General features: G+C 36.1%; 2 protein-coding genes and 2 long non-coding RNA genes across 6 annotated transcripts; 1 reads left to right on the top strand and 3 right to left on the bottom strand.

Annotated features, from left to right (window-relative positions):
* Nucleotides 1–428: 428 nt before the first annotated feature.
* Nucleotides 429–926, top strand: LOC147552064 (polyphenol oxidase A1, chloroplastic-like). Its single transcript, XM_086668605.1, has one exon. The coding sequence runs from the start codon at nucleotides 429–431 to the stop codon at nucleotides 924–926; it is 498 nt and encodes a 165-aa protein (XP_086524731.1).
* Nucleotides 927–1027: 101 nt separating this feature from the next.
* Nucleotides 1028–1792, bottom strand: LOC147552063 (uncharacterized). The gene has a single exon (XM_086668604.1). It carries the CDS (start codon nucleotides 1790–1792, stop codon nucleotides 1028–1030), a length of 765 nt encoding a protein of 254 aa, XP_086524730.1.
* A 16052-nt stretch (nucleotides 1793–17844) lies between these two features.
* Nucleotides 17845–18920, bottom strand: LOC147552062 (uncharacterized). Its single transcript, XR_015238468.1, has 2 exons — nucleotides 18779–18920; nucleotides 17845–18183 (listed from the first exon to the last, which is right to left on the bottom strand). It is a non-coding gene; the product is annotated as an uncharacterized LOC147552062 (long non-coding RNA).
* Nucleotides 18921–20097: 1177 nt separating this feature from the next.
* Nucleotides 20098–21426, bottom strand: LOC147552061 (uncharacterized). 3 transcript variants are annotated; one of them, XR_015238466.1, is made up of 4 exons: nucleotides 20963–21297; nucleotides 20836–20885; nucleotides 20360–20453; nucleotides 20098–20270 (listed from the first exon to the last, which is right to left on the bottom strand). It is a non-coding gene; the product is annotated as an uncharacterized LOC147552061 (long non-coding RNA). The 3 variants fall into 3 exon arrangements; XR_015238467.1 differs by having other exon boundaries at nucleotides 20225–20270; nucleotides 20520–20885; nucleotides 20963–21426; XR_015238465.1 differs by lacking the exon at nucleotides 20098–20270 and having other exon boundaries at nucleotides 20345–20453.
* Between the last annotated feature and the right edge of the window lie 382 nt (nucleotides 21427–21808).

Here is a 21808-nt window from a genome sequence, read left to right as displayed (position 1 = left end):
ATTTCTCTCCCTCTCTCTCTGTGTTCAGTTAACTGTTATCTCAATTATTCAAGAGGTGATTTACCTCTTCACAGACCTTACCTACGGTGGTGGTCGACTAATTAATTAGAGACGTGGGATGAAGTGTGGCCTCTGACAAATGTCACTCGCACATGTGGACTTAGAGAGGGGGCAGTTTATCCTAATTAAGGATAGTCACCTCATTGATCTATATAAAGAAGCATCATACACATGCAACTTGGATAAAACTGCCCCCTCAGCACCAATTATTCATACGAATTAGCTGTCGAAGGCATTATTTAGTTGAAATAGAGACTGTCCAGAGAGAGAGTGAGAGAGAGCATGAGAACTGTTGATTTCGATTTTCGCAGAATTGGGTTCTCAATATTCTTCGTCTTTGTATCATTTTCCTTACTCACGTCTCCAAAATGACGGAAACAGCTGCAACTGCGGATAAGATGAGTTTGTCAACCGCTGTGACACCTATCAAAGTTTTTGAATTTGGATCTAATCCACGGATAATTAATGGGAACGTCCGAGTAATCGTAAAGAGGCCGAAGACATCTCGCACAGGTGCTGAAAAAGATAACGCATCAGAAGTTCTTTTCGTTAACAGCATTGAGTTTAAAGATGGACTGCCCGGTCGGGTGGACGTTTATGTTACAATAGAAACAAACAGAGGTGAGGCAGGTGCAGACAAAGGAGAGTTGGCTGGTAGTTTTGTGAATATTCCTCATGGGAAGCCTAGCCCATCATTTCCACATAATGGACAGAAGCATACATTGAACATTGGTATCACTGAATTACTTGAAATTATGAATGTGGAAGATGTTGGGTACTTGGTTGTCACTTTAGTATGTGGTCATCATGGTGAAGTTACTGTGGATGGGATTCATATCGAACTTGTCGATAACCCCAAAGAATGAAGACTTCTAGCTTTTTTTTTTTTTTTTTGGTGAAAGGAGGTTAATACCTCAATTTATTAACTATTAGAGCCTGAATTCATGTTGGATAAATCGGTTTCCAACTAACTTACAAGATAACTCGGAATCTGATAGATTTCCGTAGTCTGATTTAGATCGCTATTATAAGCACGTTTAGCAAGAGTGTGAGCTACATTATTAGCTTCACGATTACAAAAAAAGAAGTCATTATTTTGTAGCCTCGAAGCTTCCTCTGTAATTTCCATGATAAGTGGTCTGATTCTCCACGGGATGTTGTCCTTCTCCTTCGAACAAGCCTTTATAATAGTCATTGCATCCCCCTCTAATAGACAACCATATTCCGGTAACTTAAGCGCTAGGTGAACTGCCAATCGAGCTGCAATAGCTTCGGCCTCCATTGCCGACGATGCGTTTGTTCTACTCGATAACGCCATTACAAAATTCCCCTCTTCATTTCTACACACTGCAGCTGCTCCCGCTATATTATTGCAATACGCCCCATCGAAATTGATTTTTAATAAACCCCTTGGAGGCGGCTTCCAACAATCCACTTCTTTCACCACCAGACGATTCATATGATGTTCCATATTGGTATTTCTATTCGAGAATTCAGTTTGCATGTCTTGAGCTTCTTTAATAATTTTATACCCGTCGGGTAGTATACCTTCGAAAACACAATTATTTCTAGCTTTCCACAGAAACCACATAACATAAATCCGAAGTTCAATTACCCCTTCTTCCTCATTACTTCCTAGCCAACGACATAATAATTGTTTGAAATTCTCTTCACCTTCAACTCTTAGGTTTAAAGGGTAACACAACCAAGTTTCTCTTGCCTTCTTACACATTCGGAACAAATGGTCACTATCTTCTACTTCCTCCTTGCAGACACTACAAAGTTTTGAAACTTTTGTATTATATCTAAGTGCTCTTGCCTTAGTAGGGAGTGCTCTTTAATGGATTAAGTTGGAATGTGGTATGGAAGAAATTCAGATTAGCTCCAATGAAGACTTCTAGCTAGCTAGCGTATTTTCCAATTTAATCTAAATTAAAAACGCAACTTTCCTTTTAGGGGTAATCTCTCTCTCTCTCTCTAAATCTTTTGTTTTCTAGTAAGGAGTTGATTGTTCCTAAGCTGACTTTTCCAATTTAATCTAAATTAAAAATGCAACTTTCCTTTTAGGGGTAATCTCTCGATCTCTCTTAGTAAGGAGTTGATTGTTCCTAACCTGACTTTGGTTGGCCGGTAACGTGATAGTCTCTCGGCTAAGAAACAAAAGTTCACATCTTACACTTTAAAATAAGGAGATAATTTATCCATCCTTTCATGGTTGTAAGGGTGATATGACCAATTCCAGTTTAAGTTTGTTAAATTTGGTATACATCTCTAATCTCTTTTAGAATTTTTATTCCCAGGTTTGGTCATTAATTGTCTAATATTTTTAGTGAAGCCATTTTAGGAGAAATATTTGCAACCCAACATTTATGTCATTTTGCAAAAGAATTGGCTCTGATATTGCTTTACCGGCTGCGATTCTAGATTAGAGATGAATAACTAGAAAAATGGCCAACAACCTTTGGTTGGAGTGGTAAAAGGTTTAGTGGTCCACTTTAGAAGTCAAGGATTTGAGGCACGCCGACAATTTTAAAGAAAAAAACTAGAAAAATGTGTTACCTGTGATAAAATTTCGGCTAGGAAACCACATATTAGTTTTTTTTAGGGTTATTTCCCTAATGACCCCCTACTTTGTGACCAGCTTCCTGCCTGGCCCTCTACTTTACAAGAAATACCCATATGGCCCCCTTCCGTTATAACACCGTTACTCGTCTCTTCCATTTTTTTCTCTCTCCTCCAGCATGTTTTCTCTCTCTGCCACCTCGTTAAACCAGCCACATCATCGTCTTCACCGGCAGGGTCACCGGCCGGCGACCTTCAAAATTTTTTTTTCTCTCTCTTCTCTCTCTCTCTCTAAAAAAAAAAATTTTTTTTTTCAAAAAATTCTCTCACCTCTCTCTCTCTAACTCCGGCGAAGGGAAACCTTCACCGGAGTTAGGTCTGTTCATCACGAACAGACCAGATCAGGGTCTGTTCGTGATGAACAGACCCAGATCTGGGTCTGTTGTGATGAACAGACCCAGATCTGGGTCTGTCCGTGATGAACAGACCCTGATCTGGGTCTGTCCGTGATGAACAGACCTAGCTCCGGCGAAGGTTTCCCTTCGCCGAAGTTTAGAAAGAGAGAGGTGAGAGAATTTTTTAAATTTTTTTTTTTTTTAGAGAGAGAGAGAAGAGAGAGAAAAAAAAAAAGTTTGAAGGTGCCGGCCGGCGACCCTGCCGGTGAAGACGATGATGTGGTTGGTTTAACGAGGTGGCAGAGAGAGAAAACATGCTGGAGGAGAGAGAAAAGAAATGGAAGAGAGAGAGTAACGGTGTTATAACGGAAGGGGGCCATATGGGTATTTCTTGTAAAGTAGGGGGCCAGGCAGGAAGCTGGTCACAAAGTAGGGGGCCATTAGGGAAATAACCCTTTTTTTTATTCTAATTGAATTAAAATAGAGTTATTTTGGGAAAGAACTCTGGTAAATTTCGGATATGGCCAAGGAGTTGTGACTTTTTCTTACTTCGCTAAAAGGGCTGGACTAACGTTGACCAGTTAACTACTAACTAATAATTACATTTTCTGAGTTCAACAAAAGAAAAATACATTTTTCTGGGTTATTTTCTGATTGGCCCCCTAAAATGTGACTAGTTTCTCGCGTGGCCCCCTAAGTTTACATGAATACCGAGATTATCCCATTTTGTGTTTTTTCCATTCATTGACTAAAAAGTCAAATTTAAGCTTTCCGATTTTGCCCTTTTATCTTTTTTTCCTTATTTTATTCTAATGCAAAGGTCTTCTCTTGTACTCTTCATAGTAGATGTATCATGAGTCATATGACTTGAAGCATCAGTGTCTGCTAACCAAAGTGTTTGGTCAGATGCATCTAGAACAGTATGTGAAATAGTGACTGGTTTTGCACTATTTGAACTAAAAGGTCATATTGGCCTTTGCAAACTCAAAGTCTTCTGGTGAAGTCCCAAAATGTGACTCATAAACTTCTCCTTCAGTAACATTTATAGGAGTTAAGTAGGATTTTACCTGATCAGGGCTTTTGCCTTCTTCATACCAGAGCAGAGTTAAGTAAGAGTTTACTTGATCCGGTAGAACTAACTCTGACCAACCTCTTCGCTTGCCTGCAGAGACGGAACCAGGACCAGAAATCGAGGGGGGCCAATATTAAAACATATTTTTTCATATTTATGGAGTTGTATTATAAAATAGGTAATTTGAATCTCAAAGCTCAGTTAGATTCATATTTACAACTTGCTGGTCCTAAGTAGTGCAATCAATTACAATGGACTACAATGTATAAGATATTTTGTTTTACTTAAACTATCTTTGCAAAATACTTAATAAAGAAAATGTTAGATTCAAATTTTTTATTGAACTGAGAAAAACAAAACTGAACTAAAAGATTTTGTAAGTTTATATGATTTCTTTCATTTATTTAGAACTGATTCTTGAGACTTTCAACAAAAAAAAAGAACTGATTCTTGAGATAAAATTAACTAATGCCAGCGATTAAAAGGTGTTAACAAAAATATCTAAAAGAAATATTAAGAAAATTGCTTTTGTTGGATGTTGATTGAGGACAAAAATCAAAACCAAAGTTAGTAAAAAAGCAATGCTGCTCGGATTGAACACACGTTCTTCTTGTTTTCTAAACATAGCCACTACCTTCCCACCCATGCTTGTTACCTGTTTAGTTGTCACTTCAAAACTATTTATTCAGTACTAAGAAGCCATTAATAGTACATAAGGCTTGCAGCCAGCCAAGGGGACCATGGCCCCTAGGCCTGGCTGTAGATACGTCCCTGCTTGCCTGTAAACCGGAGTAGAATTTTACGCTCATAAGGGACTCGTGTTGACCTCCCAACAGTCAATCTTGTTAGAGTTTGGCTAAGGTCAGGGCCGGCCCTAACTTTTTTGAGGCCCGAAGCGAATTAAGCAAATGTGGCCCTTTACTTAGGATGTGTATAAAGTTAAATTTTTTGAAATTTCCTAGGCCAATTTTTCGAATGAAAGGATAGATTAATTTTTAGGTTCCAACTATGTGTATGAGCCTAAATGGGCTTGTACAGAGTAAAGTTTACATAAGCACATACAGATTATATAAGATTTACATACTACACAAGTACACACACACCTGCCTGGGTTTCTAAAGAAGTCGAAACTTGAAAAGTATCCATACGTAGTTTTAGCCGCAACGAACAAGAAATTCGATTCAATTTCGTGTATATATGACAAATTGTACATATTTTACGGAATTTTATGATCAATGTCTTTCAAAATCTAATTTATGATATTGTAATATCATCAAATATATTTGAAAGTTCTTGTTTTCGTTGACGAGATTTTTGTCATTGGCAGAAATAGGTTGCTACAAGTTATCTATATTATTTTTACCTAGACTATGAATACCATTCTCTATCAATTCTTTTCTGAGACATAATCTTTCTTGAGGTTTTCCTTTGAAATTCTGAGCGAGGGTCTCTTAAATGGGAGATAAAAAGTTTGTGTGTGATACTTGCAAGTAGATGATTGAACCAAACTTCTTCATGATTGAGTTGTTTTCAAACATGGGTTAGAGTAGAAAGAAAGAATGAGAAAGGAACTAGTTCAAAGAAGAAGGGTAAAAACGAAAATTGGAAAAGTGAAAGTAAAGTTAGTTGATGAGAATTATAATTTGGGGCCAGATTCGGTAGATACTTAAATGTAGGGGCCAAATGGTAGATTAAGTCATAATTATGGGCCGAACTGGAATACTATTTGTAACCCACGAACATCCCAGACGGCAGACGCCAATACGGAATGGGAAGGTGACCCTCATGTGCGTTGAGGGATATAAGGCCCACTGTGGGTTTCATTTGCGGCTGCAGCTTGGATGATCTTATTATAGGCACCTCCAGTTTTGAGGGTTAGTGAAGCCCCAAATTTTGGTGGCCCAAAGCGAGGCTTTGCTCGCTTTGGGCCAGGGCCGGCTCTGGCTAAGGTACATGGGAGAGCTCTTTTCTGGCCACCCCTCTAATAATGTATATGTTGCTGAGGTCAATCTATTGATTCCAATAGTCAATGTTGACCATTATTTGGCCCAGGAATAGGGGTGGGAAAAAGATCCGGAAGACCGCTATCCGACCCGTTCGACCGAGATAAAAAGTGTCCATGAACACCCGATGGTCATAATGGTCAATGGCCGACCGGCCCGAAAGAATTGGCGGACGGTCACGGTCAAAATTCTATGTCGAAGGACCGACCGCTAACCGACCGACCAATATAGACCGTCCAAATAACCGACCGGTACGAGTGACCGAATAGGTTGACCGACTAAACTGCCCTCATTTTTAGAAGTTGACCGTTGAATTTTATAGACATATGAGTATATGGTGGTCGTTGGCTATAGTCATATAGTCCTCTAGAAGACCAAACATTAGTACATGGCTTAATTATATCTTGTCAAATGATGATCAACTATGGTTTTTTCTTTTTTATATTTACTTTTGATTTCTTGGTTAAACACCTTCATTTGTAAGTAATTTTGTTTGTGGTAATAAAAATAAAGTTCTGAATTTAAGTAAATTTTATTGGAAAGCCCGGACCGAAACCGTCCGGTGTCCGACTGGCCCGGTAAAATAAACGGTTTTGGACGGTCAATGGACAAAGAATTCTTGAGAACGACCGTCCGAGTCCGCCCGAGTAAATAGGTGGTCACCAACAGTTTATGTCCGAGTCGACCGGTTCGATGAAGTTAGAGTCCGGTACCGACCGGTCCGGACCGATTCCCACCCCTACCCAGGAATGAAAAACAAATTTTTACATCGTCACAAAAAAAAGATCAGCAAAAAAATGGTGAAAGAGTAAAAACCTGTAGAAATAGTGAAAAGAAAAAAATCGAAGTAAATTAACGAAAATATTTTTAAAAGTAGGAAAAAAGAAAAAGACAATAGCTCAATTTTATAATTTTATCAGTATGGGACTAAAGTTCACTAAACAACTATTTTAAAATTGTTGTGGTCTGCCATTTTTGAAATATTTTTAGACAAAACCACCGTCCCCCTTAAAAAGTGTACTAAATTCACAAGACTCGAGCACCATGCATCATGTTAAATGGTTTACATAGTAAACCAACTTAGCTACATCAACTTTCCTGATCAAAAGCAGGAACCTTATAAAACCTAAGTTCTATATGTAGTAGAAAGATGGAATGAAATCATAGAACTACAAAGTTTGTTGAAGGATGTTACACAGTATTTGCAGTCCTTAATTGTTAGGTCATGTAACAAGTTTCAAGTTTTTTTGTATCGCCACTACGAATAGTCTTTTTTTTTTTCAAACTATTTCTAAAAATTTAGTAATAATATCGTAAGCTGCATCATACTCACAAATTAGTAAAAGTTAGGGAGGCAGAGATGGAGGTGCGTTGCTGGTTGTTGGCTGGTGGTGGCTGACCAATGGTGGTAGTTGGAGAAGAAATGCCCAAGAAGGAAAACAATTTTTATTTAACCCAATTTTTTCCAGTTATTTTAGGTTTCGTTAAGAGACAACTCAACTTACTTTCAACAAAAAAAAAGACAACTCAACTTAATTTACATTATTACTTTAATTTATATTAAAATGTTTATTATTTAACAACAATTTTGAATTGTCAATGTGAAACGGAGCAAAAAATTAATTTCACGAATTGACATTATAATATATTAAATTACTCGAGTAACTCGCATAGAGTACGATTATTTTGTTAATTTAGTAAGTATTCATTATGCTAGGTTGCGTGGTTTCTGAAGTAACTCGGTAAGATAGCTAAAGGAATCCTATACAACATTAATGAATTTGGGTCGAAAATACAGACTCCAGCTTTATGGGATTGTAGAAAAGATATTTATTTTGAAGACTAACGATTCCTAATAAGATGAATCTCATAAGTTACAAATAAAATAACTTTTTCTTGTTGGAGGGTTGAAATGTTTGATTTTTTATTCGAAAGTGTATGTATGGGTTCTTGTGGTTAAATATTAATACAATCAACGGTTAATTTTTTTTTTGTGTTTTTGTTGAATTACATATTCTTCTTTTTTGTTGAAAGTTACGTATATATATAGCTAATAAATAAAAATGTGATTACAGTACATATCAGAAATAAGCTTTAGAATGTATTTCCATTATTTATTGCCTTGTGTTTTTATAGTCCATTTAGCTAGCTTGTCGTATTTGTGGTTGTTCCAGAAGAAATGACACAAAAGATACGGTATAACTAGGACAGTTATTGTATGAGGTCTACCCAATGCTAGAAGTAGAGGCGCATAATAAAAATTGGATATCATATATCATTCTATTTATCGTTATATTAATTCTTATGTTAACTGTGAAGAGGGAAATACCTCTTGAATAATAATAGGTTGAACACAGAGAGAGAAGACAAGAAAGAGAGAGAGAAATATGAGAAGAATTCTCTGTGTGTTTTATTCATTGATTTACACAAGTATTTATAGGTTTACAAGGGATTTACATATAGAAGTAATTTAGGAATAATGGGAAACTTCCCTATTCATGAATATTGGGAAACTTGGGAAACTTCCTTATTCATGAATATTACAATAATTAACAACTTTACATAATAGCAAAACTGCTATATTCTAACACTCCCCCTCAAGTTGGAGCCGAAAGGGACGTGAGGCCCAACTTGCCAATAATCGTCTTGAATGCATCAACTCCTAGTGGTTTGGTAAAGATATCCGCTAGTTGTTCAGAATTTGGTGTGAAACGAGGAGCGATGACATTTGCTTTGATCTTTTCCCGAACGAAGTGACAATCAATCTCAATATTTTGTTCGTTCATGGAAGACTGGGTTATCGGCGATATGGAGAGCGGCTTTATTATCACAGTGAACCGTCATGGGTGAAGAATGTGTGATGCCAAGATCTTTGAGAAGGTACTTCAGCCATTGAAGCTCACTAGTGAGATGTGCTAGCGCACGATACTCTGCTTCAGCAGAAGATTTAGCAATCGTTGGTTGTTTCTTGGATTTCCAAGAGAGAGGGCTAGAACCCGACATAGTGAAGTAACCCGTGGTAGAACGATGAGTGGAGGGGCATCCAGCCTAGTCAGAGTCACAGTATCCAGTGATGTGTAGAGAACTGGAAGAAGAGAGAAGAAGGCCATGGCCAATGGATCCTTTGAGATAACGAAGGACCCGATGAGCAGCATCAAGGTGAGTAGTGCTGGGTTTTTGTAGAAATTGACTAAGATTATTGACCATATAACAGATATCAGGACGTGTTACGGTGAGATAGAGAAGACGACCAATCAGCCGTCTGTAAACGGTGGGATCCGGAAGAGGATCACCATCGGAAGGACTGAGGCGAAGTTTCTGTTCCATTGAGAAAGGAGAAGAACGACATGCTGAAAGACCAGAGTCTTTAATGATGTCAAGGGCATATTTGCGTTGGCAAAGGAATATGCCTTTGGAGGATCGGGAGACCTCGATCCCCAAAAAATATTTAAGAGGACCCAAATCCTTGAGAGAGAAAGTGGTGTGGAGAAAGGATTTAAGTTTGGAAATGGCGGATTCATCATTTCCAGTGATGACAATATCATCTACGTAAACTAGAACGTATAGATGTACGGAAGATGTGCAGAGAGAAAATAATGAATAGTCAGAGAGGGATTGAGTGAAACCCTTCTTGATAAGGCCGGATGAAAATTTTGAGAACCATTGACGAGATGCCTGTTTAAGGCTATAGAGAGATTTCTGAAGGCGACAGACTTTGGACTCCCCCTGTTTGGAGAAACCGGGAAGTAATTTCATGAAGACCTCTTCATCGAGGTCGCCTTGGAGAAAGACATTATTTACATCTAGTTGGTGGAGAGACCAACCTTTAATAGACGCGATTGATAGAAGAACGCGTACAGTAACTAACTTTGCGACGGGGGCAAAGGTGTCATGAAAATCGAGACCCTCGATTTGTGTGTATCCTTTTGCTACAAGACGGGCTTTGTAACGTTCAATGGAACCATCGGCTTTGAATTTGATTTTGTAGACCCATTTACATCCGATGGCTCTTTTTCCAGAAGGGAGGTCTGTAATGGTCCATGTGTTATTTGATTCTAAAGCGACAATTTCTTTAGACATAGTCTCACGCCAATGAGGTGATTTGACGGCTTGAGAAAAAGAAGTGGGTTCAACGGTTGTGATTACCGAATTGAGAAAGACTTGATAAGAACCCGAGAATTGTTCAAAATTTAGATATTGAGTAAGAGGGTATACCACATTAGAATCCGGGTAAGAGTGACAGATGTAATCATTGAGATGAGTGGGTGGTCGGCGGTTGCGTGATGGCCGTGGAGGATGAATCGGATCATCGGGAGTAGGCGCCCCTAGAGATGTGGGTACCTGGTCGATGGAGTAGGGGGCCGGGCTCTGGGATGGATCCGTGAGGTGCCCAGGGGTGCCCGAAGAGGAGTCGCTGTCGGGCTGACCCGAAGTGGAAGGAACAGAGCCGGAAAGCTGTGAAGGAGTGCCTATAGGCACATCAGACGCTTGATGAGAGACTTGACGAGGAGCCGATTGTGATGTCCTCGGAAAATTAAAAGTACCATCATCGTGGATGGAGACCATCGGTCGGTAAGGAGGAGGATGAGGGATCGGATGTTTAGACAACATCGGAAATTTATCTTCGTAAAAAAGAACATCACGAGAGGTGATTATTTTACGAGAATTCAAGTCAAAAACGCGATATCCTTTTTGATTGTGGGGATAACCGACGAAAATACCCGGAGATGCTCGGGAATCTTACTTTGTTTTTACCAAAGGACGTCTAGTATAACATAGACATCCAAAGACCTGAAGATGGTCAAATTTGGGAGGAGAACCCAAGAGTTTTTCATGAGGAGAAATGCCTTGTAATGTTGGTGTTGGCAATTTGTTGATGAGATATACTGCCGTTAGAACACATTCACCCCAAAAGGAAATTGGGAGATGGGCTTAAAGTCGTAAGGAGCGTGCTACTTCCAGAATGTGTCGATGTTTTCTTTCGACGATGCCATTCTGTTGAGGAGTATGAGGGCAACTAGTTTGATGAATAATGCCCTTCTTACGGAACCATGATTGAAGTTCATGATTCATAATTCCATACCATTATCAGATCGGATTGATTGAATTTTCGGAATAGGAATCGTTCCTTGTCTGGATTGTAAATTGGAGATGGAAGAATCAAATTGAGTTGATATATAATTAGAAAAATTCTTGAGAAATTGAGTAGTGTCGGATTTATGTGACATTAAAAAAAATCCAAGTGCAACAAGTAAAATCGGCCACTAAAGTTAAGAAATAACGACAACCAGAGTTTAAGGGGACGGAGAAAGGTCCCCATAAATCCGCATGAATTAATTCAAAGGGACGAGAAGAAGCAGAATTGCTTAACGGAAAAGATAAACGTGTAAATTTGGACAAGGGACAAATTTCGCACGGATTTTTATTGAATGAAACTGACTTCATACATTGAGTTCTTGAAATTAAAGACTTAAAAATAGAAGAAGAAGGATGTCTGAGGCGCCAATGCCAAATATCGGAAACATCTTTATTATATAGACTATTACTAGAAATTGAAAAGGAACAAATCCTAATATCCGTGCGGAGAAAATATAGTCCTTCATGGAGATCACCAAGTCCAATCCTCGTTTTTGTCACTGGGTCCTGAAAGACACATGAGCAAAAATCGAATGTTACTAAACATCGAATAGATTGGTGAGTTGGGAGACAGAAATTAAATTGATTTTAAATTCCGAAACATGAAAAACGTTTTTGAGAATTAAATTTGAATTGAAAACAATCGTTCCAATGTGACGTACTTGAATACGTTTACCATTCGGTAAACGGACAAAACATTGAGGTGGAGCATCAACATAATGTGAGAAACGAGATAAAGAACTACATATATGTTTGAAGGCACCGGAATCAATAACCTAAGGAGAAGAGAGGAATTGAATACCTGTAAAGTTAATACCTGCGTCGGTAGATCCTTGAGTAGGATGGGAAGTGATGTTAGAATGGCGTTGGTGATCGAGAAGTGAAAGAAGACCTTGATATTCCTCTTGAGTTAATGAGGTGGCTAGAGGTGCTCCCGTTGGAGGATCAACCGTCTCGGTTACGGTGGCGGCAAGTGGACCGGTCGGACGTGGTGGGCGATTTGGCCGAGTACCCGAGTTAGATCGGTTTGGGTAACCGTTTAATTGATAACATGTAGCCCGGGCGTGGCCATGTTGTTGACAATAGTCACAAAAGGAACGAGCTCGTTTAGGACGTTGAGCGTTTGGTTTCTCCATTCGAAAATTTCGTTGATCATTGTTGTATGTTGAAAGGGTGGCGGCTTCCGGTGAATTGGAAGTAGCGGCCATGATATTTTGTTGGATTTCTTCTTGTTTGACAAGAGAATGAATCTTTAGCATTGACGGAAAAGGGTCCACTAACAGAACTTGACTTCGAATTGCCGAAAAACGGTCATGGAGCCCTTGTAGAAATTCCATAGCACGTTCTTTATTAGTACGATCAAGTAACGATTTCCCTTGACCACAAATACATGGATCGATTACCATAAGGGATTGTAACTCATCTTGTAGAGTTTTGAGTTGAGTAAAATAGGAGAAGACATCATGTCCTTCTTGTTTGAAGGATGAAATTGCCCGTTTCAATTGATAAATTTTGGGGGCATTGGTTTGAAAAAACCTTTCATAAAGATTACGCCAAATATCGGCGGCACTTTCATCGTATAAAACGGAAGACCGAATATCCGGAGCAATAGAGTTGATAATCCAACTACTGACAAGATCATTACACCTTCCCCATGAGTGTAATTGAGTTGGAGAAGTGGGTTTGGGAATAGAACGTCTACAAACCCGAATTTATCTTTAGCTCGAAGAGCCATCTTCATGGCTCTTGACCAAGAGGCATAGTTATCTCCGGTTAATAATGGAGTGATGAGAATAGTAGTTGGTGAGTCAGAGTGATGAACATCAAACACCGGATTAGGTGGAGAATTAGGAGTATAGTCTCCAGAATCGACTTCAGTAGTAGTCATGATAGAAGAAAATGATTATTAAAAAAACTGAATTGGCTCTTATACCATGTGAAGAGGGAAATACCTCTTGAATAATAATAGGTTGAACACAGAGAGAGAAGACAAGAAAGAGAGAGAGAAAAATATGAGAAGAATTCTCTGTGTGTTTTATTCATTGATTTACACAAGTATTTATAGGTTTACAAGGGATTTACATATGGAAGTAATTTAGGAATAATGGGAAACTACCCTTTTCATGAATATTGGGAAACTTGGGAAACTTCCCTATTCATGAATATTACAATAATTAACAACTTTACATAATAGCAAAACTGCTATATTCTAACATTAACGTTATATAATAATATAATACTCATGATGAATAGCTAACACTAACACCTAAGATCCAAGTCAAGTAGTTTACTGAATTCCTATGCACAACACAGTTTCTGTTATGTGTGCACGCTTAGCACAGAGATTAGAGCATCGCATTTGTAATGTGATGGTCATCGGTTCGATTCTGATATCGGCTTTTCTATCATTGTTCGATTTTAGACTTTTACATGATTGATAATGTCTACTTGAACTCAAGGAATATTGAAAAGACTTCTTTCTTTTTCTCAAAAAGTAACTGATCCGTTATTTAGAACTTCCAACTACGAATAAAAAACGGTTTTAAGCAGTTAGACCTCTACAAAACAAAAGAAGGTTCAGAACTCCAAGAGACTTATTTTCTTCCAAGGAGTAGATTAAATTCGGAATTAAGGTAAGGAATGACAAATATGAAAATAAGGGCCTCTATACGTAAAATTTGTGAAAAATGTCGACTGATTGGTAGGCAGGGACGAATTATAGTAATTTGTTCCAACCCGAGACATAAACAGAGACAAAGATAATCCTTTTAAAAAAGGACTCGTTGAATTATTGTAAGTTCTGGCGATGTAGAAGAATTTGATACTGTTGAACTTTGAGATAAGAGCTTTTACTTGTTGTGGCTTTTTATAAACATAGATTCTACTTATGTATCAGGGCACAATTTCTCATTAACCACAAAATAAAGATATTATTTTGAAAAGAGATATTTTCGAAAAGGTCAAAAACAATTTTAATAGCAAACACCAGTACATGGGTCACATGATGATTCCTCGTTTTTTTGAAGTTTCCTTGGACCAGCTACAACTTTCAACACCAAATCACCCTCTAAAAGAAATCTCCACTAAATAATTTGGTGGTTTTGTAAAACGAATTCTCAAATCACTATTTTTGCTTCTAAATATTTTTTTTATCATGTTTTACTCATATTTTATTAACAAATTTTGGGCTTATAAACCAAAAACCAGACCCTAAACACATATTTAGTCTTCTCTAATCCTAAAAAAGATTTGTAAATCAAAATATTAAAGTAAACGGATATCTAGTCCATTTGTATCCATCTCGAGAGAAAACACAAATTCCTAGAATACATATCAAATCATAATACCTAAACTAACTTTCCTTATATATAAAAACTGATTTTCCTTCAAAATTCCCAAATACTCCATTTGTATCGGTTTCTATTTTTATCTCCCACCTTCTCTCTCCAATCACGATTCTATGAAAATCAACCATTATCTTCATTCTTCTCCAAAATGGAAATCCGTTTTTCTCTCTATAAAATCGGATCATTTATTCAACCTCCATTTTTTACTCTCGAAATCTGCTTCATCTTCATTAGACCAGCTGAAAACTCCATCGTTTATTTCGATTTCCATCATTAAAGATTCAGGTTCGAATCATTGTTAAGATCAACAGTTGCTTCTGAGGTTAAAGTAACGAGTTTAATCTTTCTTTTTAATGTTTTTCATCATCATCTTTAAAGATATTTATGATTTTCATTATAATCGATTTCATCTCTGTATCATCTTTTCAAATAATCATCATTATTCATGATTTTCTCTCTCTAAGATCTTCATAACCGATTTATGATATTAATGTTAAATCTTTGTTTACTAATTCATTATCTTCGATTATGTTATGTTTGTATCCACGTATTATTTTATTTTTCATTAGATTTAGGTTACAGATCTTGATGTTTAGAACATATCTTGATATCAGATCCGGTAACGATACCATTTTTGATCCAGAGAAGATTAAGTACTTTTTTTTTGTAACTGAATGTAAACGATTTGTAATTTATACGAAATTATGTGTACGTTATTGAACATCACAATTTTATAAAAGAGAATATTCTGTACATTTTTTTGTAACAGAATGTAAACGATGTGTAATTTACATGAAATTATGTGCATTTATTGAACATTACACATGTGTACCATAGAAGATTCCGTACGATGTTACTGTAACAGAATGTAAACAATGTGTATTGTGCAAAAAATTATATGTACTTTATTGCGCTTTACACATTTGAACCACAGAAGATTTTGTACAATTATACTGTAACAGAATGTAAACATTGTGTAGTGTTCCAAAATTATATGTAATTTATTGCACATTATACATATTTTTTCACATAACAGTGACCTTGTGATTCAAACTAAAGTTCTATTCGTCTCCCAACACATTATGATGTTTAACAAACAGTATGCATAATTTACTCCATTATACATGTTGTTTCTAGTAAATTATATGTTTTGTTGACAAATGTATATGTTTTTCTTTTTGTAGTTTTGTTGTTACTTATGAAATTTCCTACAGAATCATCCAATCTAAGTAAGACCACAAAACTAAAATCTGATGACTAGGATAAAATATTTACTGAAGTTGGTCAGTTGTTTCGTGGTGGTGCTCTTCGACAATATAGTATAAACACATGGCATGATTTCAAATTCATCAAAATTGATTCAAAACGTGTAACCGTTGTTTGTCTTGTTCAAGACTGCAAATGGAGAGTACATGGATGGCACCATTTCTGAACCAGAGAAAATTTTGTACCTTTTTTTTGTAATAAAATGTAAACGACGTGTAATTTAAAAGAACTTATGTGTAATTTGATAAATTACGTTGTATACATGATAAATGATGGGTTTCTCGTCATAAATAACACATAATTTACGAATTTGTTTCATATTTGTATTCGATGTGTGGTTATGTATGAGTATAAACGAAAACAAATGCTGCTGTAATGTTCCTAGAAAAATATACTCTTTCCAAATCTGAAAGTTAAGTGAGAGAAAGTGATATATACGTTTTGTATATTAACCACTAAATCACCCTAAATTGATCCCAGAAAATATACTCTTTCTAAATCTGAAAGTTAAGTGAGACAAAATTGATTTGAATCGAAAAAAAATTACATAGTAAGAGAGAGAAAATTGATTTGATTTCCAAAATCTGTAAAGAGAGAAAATTGATTTGGTTTCCAAATTTGTAAAGAGAGAGAAAATTGATTTGAAAATATCTGTTATTTAATATTTAATCCCTCAATCACGCAAATTGATTTCGTTTGCAAAACAGATTCGATGAGAGAGAAAATCGATGATTTCGTTTCCTTTTTAAAACCAAAAATCACGGTACCAAATGCCGTTTAAAATTTCGTCTGGCCCCAGATTAAGAAAATCACGGGAATTCAGTTTGGGACAGGGACGGTATATTGTTCAATATACTAAAGGTTTTTGGTCTAAAGTGCAAAAGGACTAAAAACCCATTTTTTGAAAAGATTGGACCCTAAACCCTTTTTCAACATTATTTTGGGCCTTATACCCATGAACCCTTAATTAATTAATGATATCACATTTAAAAAAAAAAATTATAATTCTAAATTTAGTTAATTTGAAATAAACCAAATATTTGTAATGTTGCGTTGGAGATGCTCTTTGTGGTGTAAAGATGTAATTTAACGATAAACAATTTCTAAAAAAAAAAACAATTATTTGATCATATTATTATAGAGACATCTAAGATCATTCAATTGTGCTCGTTATCAGCCTTGAACATATCCAGTAGTCATGAGTGCTCTAGAGAAAAACCTATATTCTCATAGGAAACGGTCCAACTTCCACGCTCATATAGGTGAATCCCCAGCAAAGGTGTCATGTTCCACCCCATTTATAAATCCAAGCTATAGATCTTTGTAATAGAAAACAAATCTGATGGTGGAAGAGAGGCACAAACTGACTTTCCTAAACACTAAAAACGCTTCTGCTACCGATTTAGTATTGCTTGGCAGTGTTGGACGTAGTCCCTTAGGATCTAACTGTTCTAAGACGAATAGAGGAAGCAATCCTTGTTCCTGTTCGTTAATGTTGACAGAGAAAAATGCAGAGAGAATAAAAAGGAAAATAAAGTTATATATATATATATATATATATATGTATCAGTTTTTTTAAGTTACTAGGCATAACCCGTGCCTCCGGCACGGACTGTGATGTTTTTTGATTTTTTAAGGTTAGAAGCATTATGAAGATGAATGACCTTTCATTTTCAAATACTAAAGATTTCTTCTAACATTTATTAGATTTTGTTATTACCACTCCCAACTAAATTAATTACATGTACGAATGATTGGAAAAAGATAAATGTAGTTTTACTACGAAAGAACAAAATAAAGGGCCCAAAACAAATAGCATATATCCTCCCACTACGGACACCATAAGCCGTGATAATAGGGGAGGTCATCAACATTCAAAGTAATCGCGAATGGAGGTCCACATCCTCCGCTTTCTTTTTTTTATCGCTAGCTCGCCGTCAACATAAAAAGAAACATATGAGAAGCAATAGAGGGAGAAGAAACAATTGAGAAGAAATAGAGGGTGAAGACAAAGTACTTGCAAATTTACCCCCTTGTGCATATAGAGAAATGATGTCTACATCCAATTCTACCTTCGTCCTTTCACCTAATTTTATGCCTACTTTTTACAGATAACACTACTTAAATTTGAGCATTGAAATAAATACAATATACATTGATACAAATAAACATTGATACAAGCAAGAGGTAAGTTAACAAACGATAGGATACTTCAGAATATATTTGGAGAAGTGAAACCAATAGGCCAACTTGTAAGCTCCCGTAAATAGCTTTTGTTTCGTGGTATCTATGTCATTTAATGATTAAGCTGCATTCTTCAACATCAAAGTAAGCGCACAAACCTGCACATGAGTTTGCAAAATTTAGTACATAAAATAGATGAATATCTCAAGGTCGGATGAAAAATTTGCTACTTTATCAAGATAAGAGATAAAACAGAATAGAGATAAACTCGTATAAGTCATTACACAAATTTGCACATGAGTTTGCAAAATTTAGTACATAAAATAGATGAATTTATCAACGTCGGATGAACAATTTTCTACTTTATCAAGATAAGAGATAAAACATAATAGATATACTCGTATAAGTCATTACGGTTTACTTGATTACTTTAGATAAAATAACATTCATTTACCTATTCGATAAGTAATTGTTAGAGATCAAACTCGTATGAGCTTTTATTAGAGAGAAACTATAAGGGTTTCTTGATCTAATGACCGATTTTTTCGTAATGGAAATTTGTCTCAAAGCTATTAGAACGGACATGACAAAGCAACATAATGAACCCTATTTTTCCATAACATAGATCAATATAAATCAAAAGCAGTTGACCTCGACGTATTGTGATTTCACCAAGAAACTCATTCAATACGGAAACATCCAAATTTTACAAAGTATATATAAGGAAGAAACGCAATGTTATAATTTTGGTACCTTAAAATTACAGTATTCGCATATATACCCAAATCACCAATCTTCCATGATCAAAATAGGAAAGAACGATTCGTTTACAACGATAGTTGTTGGAATTATGAAGCAGGGCTCAACGTTGGCAATAAATCCCATCTTAGGATACCTGGAATTGAAGATAATAAAAGAATTAAACAGAGATATTTTTTTCGAAAAATATGGGCAAGTAAGACTTTCTATATGGTGCCATTGTTGGTGACTATTGTAGGAAAAGCTGCAATGACGTCCATTTGAGAAGAAAGAAGATAGAGAGTAAGTGGAGTTGGTGATGATCGATACGTGGTTTGCATTCTAAAATCAATTTTGCTCTCCACCGAAGCTATATCTCATAAAACGTGTAAGTTTCTATATAGAGAGAAACTTTAAGTTCACTGATGAATCAGTTCTGGAGTTTGTCTTCATCCTAGTCATAAGCAATTGGTTTTATTATATAGACAAGCCAGTGAAAGGGAACTCAAAATTCAATATTAAGAAATCATATTACCAATAAGATAAAAAGCAACCTTACTACCTAGTGGGGTATGAAGAGCACCAGGCAACAACTTATTAAACTCAATCCAGAGATTTGGCACATGCTCTCACAAAGGCTCCCCTGACTGTAGTTTCCATTCCTCAAGCCCCAACTCCAATGAAAGCTCTCCACATACAACTTTAAATGGATATATGTCCACAAAAGACGGTTCCAATGAATCCAAAAATGAAAAAAAACCCCAGAGAAAACAAAAACAAAATGCGAAACAAGTTGATCAAAAAAAGAAAATTTTGAAAAAACTCAACTGATTTGCATGACTGTTCACTAAAAGCTTTAACTGGGGATCGGTCTTCATCTTTCTGTTCGTCCTGTTTTCTCCAACACCACTACTGCCTTAGAAAGTTGTTTCCTCTATTCTTGCGGCGTATATTACATTGTAAATGCAGATCAACAAGACAGAGAATAAGGGAAGACGAAAGAAATTAGAGATAACCCAGAGTCCTAAAATTATATCCATGATAAAAATTTAATAATCAAAACAACTTAGGGATAAAAATTTAGTAATCAAAACAACTTAGGGGATGTTGTAAAGTCTCTTCTCTCTTTGCGCGTATATTCAATTGGAAATGAAGATCAACAAGACAAAGAGAAACCCGGAAGACGAAAGAATCAGAGATAACCTAGAGTCCTAAAATCATATCCATGATAAAAACTTAACAAACAAAACAACTTGGGGAGTGTGTAAGGTCCAATGAAAGCATACAGTTATACAACTCACCCCCAAATTAAGATTAAATAATAAGAAATTCACTTTCTTTATGAACTTTATAGAGATCGTATACTTTTTAAGAGCTTAATGAACAATTAGATTATCTAAGATTTCACAAAAATAGAAAATTAAAAGTAGTATTCTGCAATTCGAAAGGAGAGATTCTGACCGACTTTCTGGACGCTCCTCAAAGGAAGATCTTCACTTTCTGCTATCTGGATTCAAGTTGAAAATAGATAATGTCGAGAAACGTTGTTTTCTTTATAAGCTCATCATAGGCTTTAGGAAATTCAGTTTCGGCTACCTTTTACGACCTTCTTTCTTTTAGCTGTATTGGGTTCAGAGAAGTCTGCTTTGAGAATCACATTTAATCCACCAGATTTCAATCTATTTTGGAACTAAAACCCCAGATTCAGAAAAATATGTTATGAAAGATAAGGAGTTTTGATATAGGTTATGAATGCCTCAACATCCAAAAATCTCTCATGGATAGCTTGAGAAGGAGAAGATCCAAATGAGAAGAGTAAATTCATCATGTATATGAGAACAATATTCCCAGCATGTATTGAAGTTCAGATACACATTTCATCAAACATGTAGTATGCACAGAACATTTCGTCATGTATTAAATGAAACATATCACCATGTCGAACTCAATTGAAAAAAAAAAATTGAGAAAGATCAAAATTCTAAGAAGCACAAACTAATTCTGAGAACACCAAACCAAAAATTTTAAAATTAAACATTCAGAGAAACAGATTGAGAAGAAAAAATACTAACCTTCCCGCGTCGACTGATACAATTTCCCCATCATTCAGGAAGAACCAAACCTGAAATGAGAAATTTAGAAGAATTGAAGCAAATCCACCACCAAAAGTGAAACAAAATTTCGTTGTTTTAAGCTTACCAAGGATGAAAATAATGAAGATGGAATAATTAGTCTGACAGCTGAAAAAAACACAAAGATTTACCTACTTTAGAAATCTGAAACACTATAACAATAATATTAATTCAAGACACAAGAGAGGGTTTTCCAATCTCTTTGGGAAAATGGGATAAAGAGATTGAGAAGTAGTGGAACCCTAGGGTGAGCGATTTTGTTAGGAGAGTGAAGAGAAATGGTTAACAGAAGAGAGAAGACAAAGGGAGTGAGGAGTTGGAAGGACGAAAGTTGAACGATTGGTGTTTTACTGAACCAACGAAACACAGTTACAAACGGGGAATTTGAAAACGCAAATGTCCAGCTATCCCAGTTCAATGGTTAAGATTTAAAGCATGGTTTCATCTTCCAATCCAGTTGGCAATTTATCTCTTTATTGGTCCTAGTCAGCTTGTCCTAGTCACAACTTTTGTGTTTTGTTATATAGATTTTCTTCTGAGAACGGGAGTCATATTTATGGACTCGGTTTTTAACTACCTTGATATCCAACGATTCTTGATCGTTTGGATCACACGACCGAATGATTAGAATTGAAAAGAATAAAACATATTCTCGAAAATATTTTTGACTAAACTTCCATAACTCTATACTTTTGGGTTTAAATAACTTTCATCTGATCAAAATCAGATTTAAGAGTCGGGGCTTAATTAACGTAGTTAAATCAAAGTTATCTACTCCTACTATAAGAGCATCTCCGATGCAACCCTAAAAAATTCTAGTAATATTATTTGTCAAGTTTCAATTGAGATTCTCTTTCTTATGTGGCAAACTAGAGATAATTTATTTTTTCTATCTTCAATGTAAATATCTAAA

The sequence above is a fragment of the Eschscholzia californica genome, unplaced genomic scaffold, assembly GCF_041429995.1.
Source record: "Eschscholzia californica isolate CP2 unplaced genomic scaffold, dmEscCali1.0.p SCAF_3, whole genome shotgun sequence".
Classification (NCBI taxonomy): Eukaryota; Viridiplantae; Streptophyta; class Magnoliopsida; order Ranunculales; family Papaveraceae; genus Eschscholzia; species Eschscholzia californica.
Note: the sequence above shows the minus strand (reverse complement) of the source record. Positions and strands in the feature narration are given on the sequence as shown.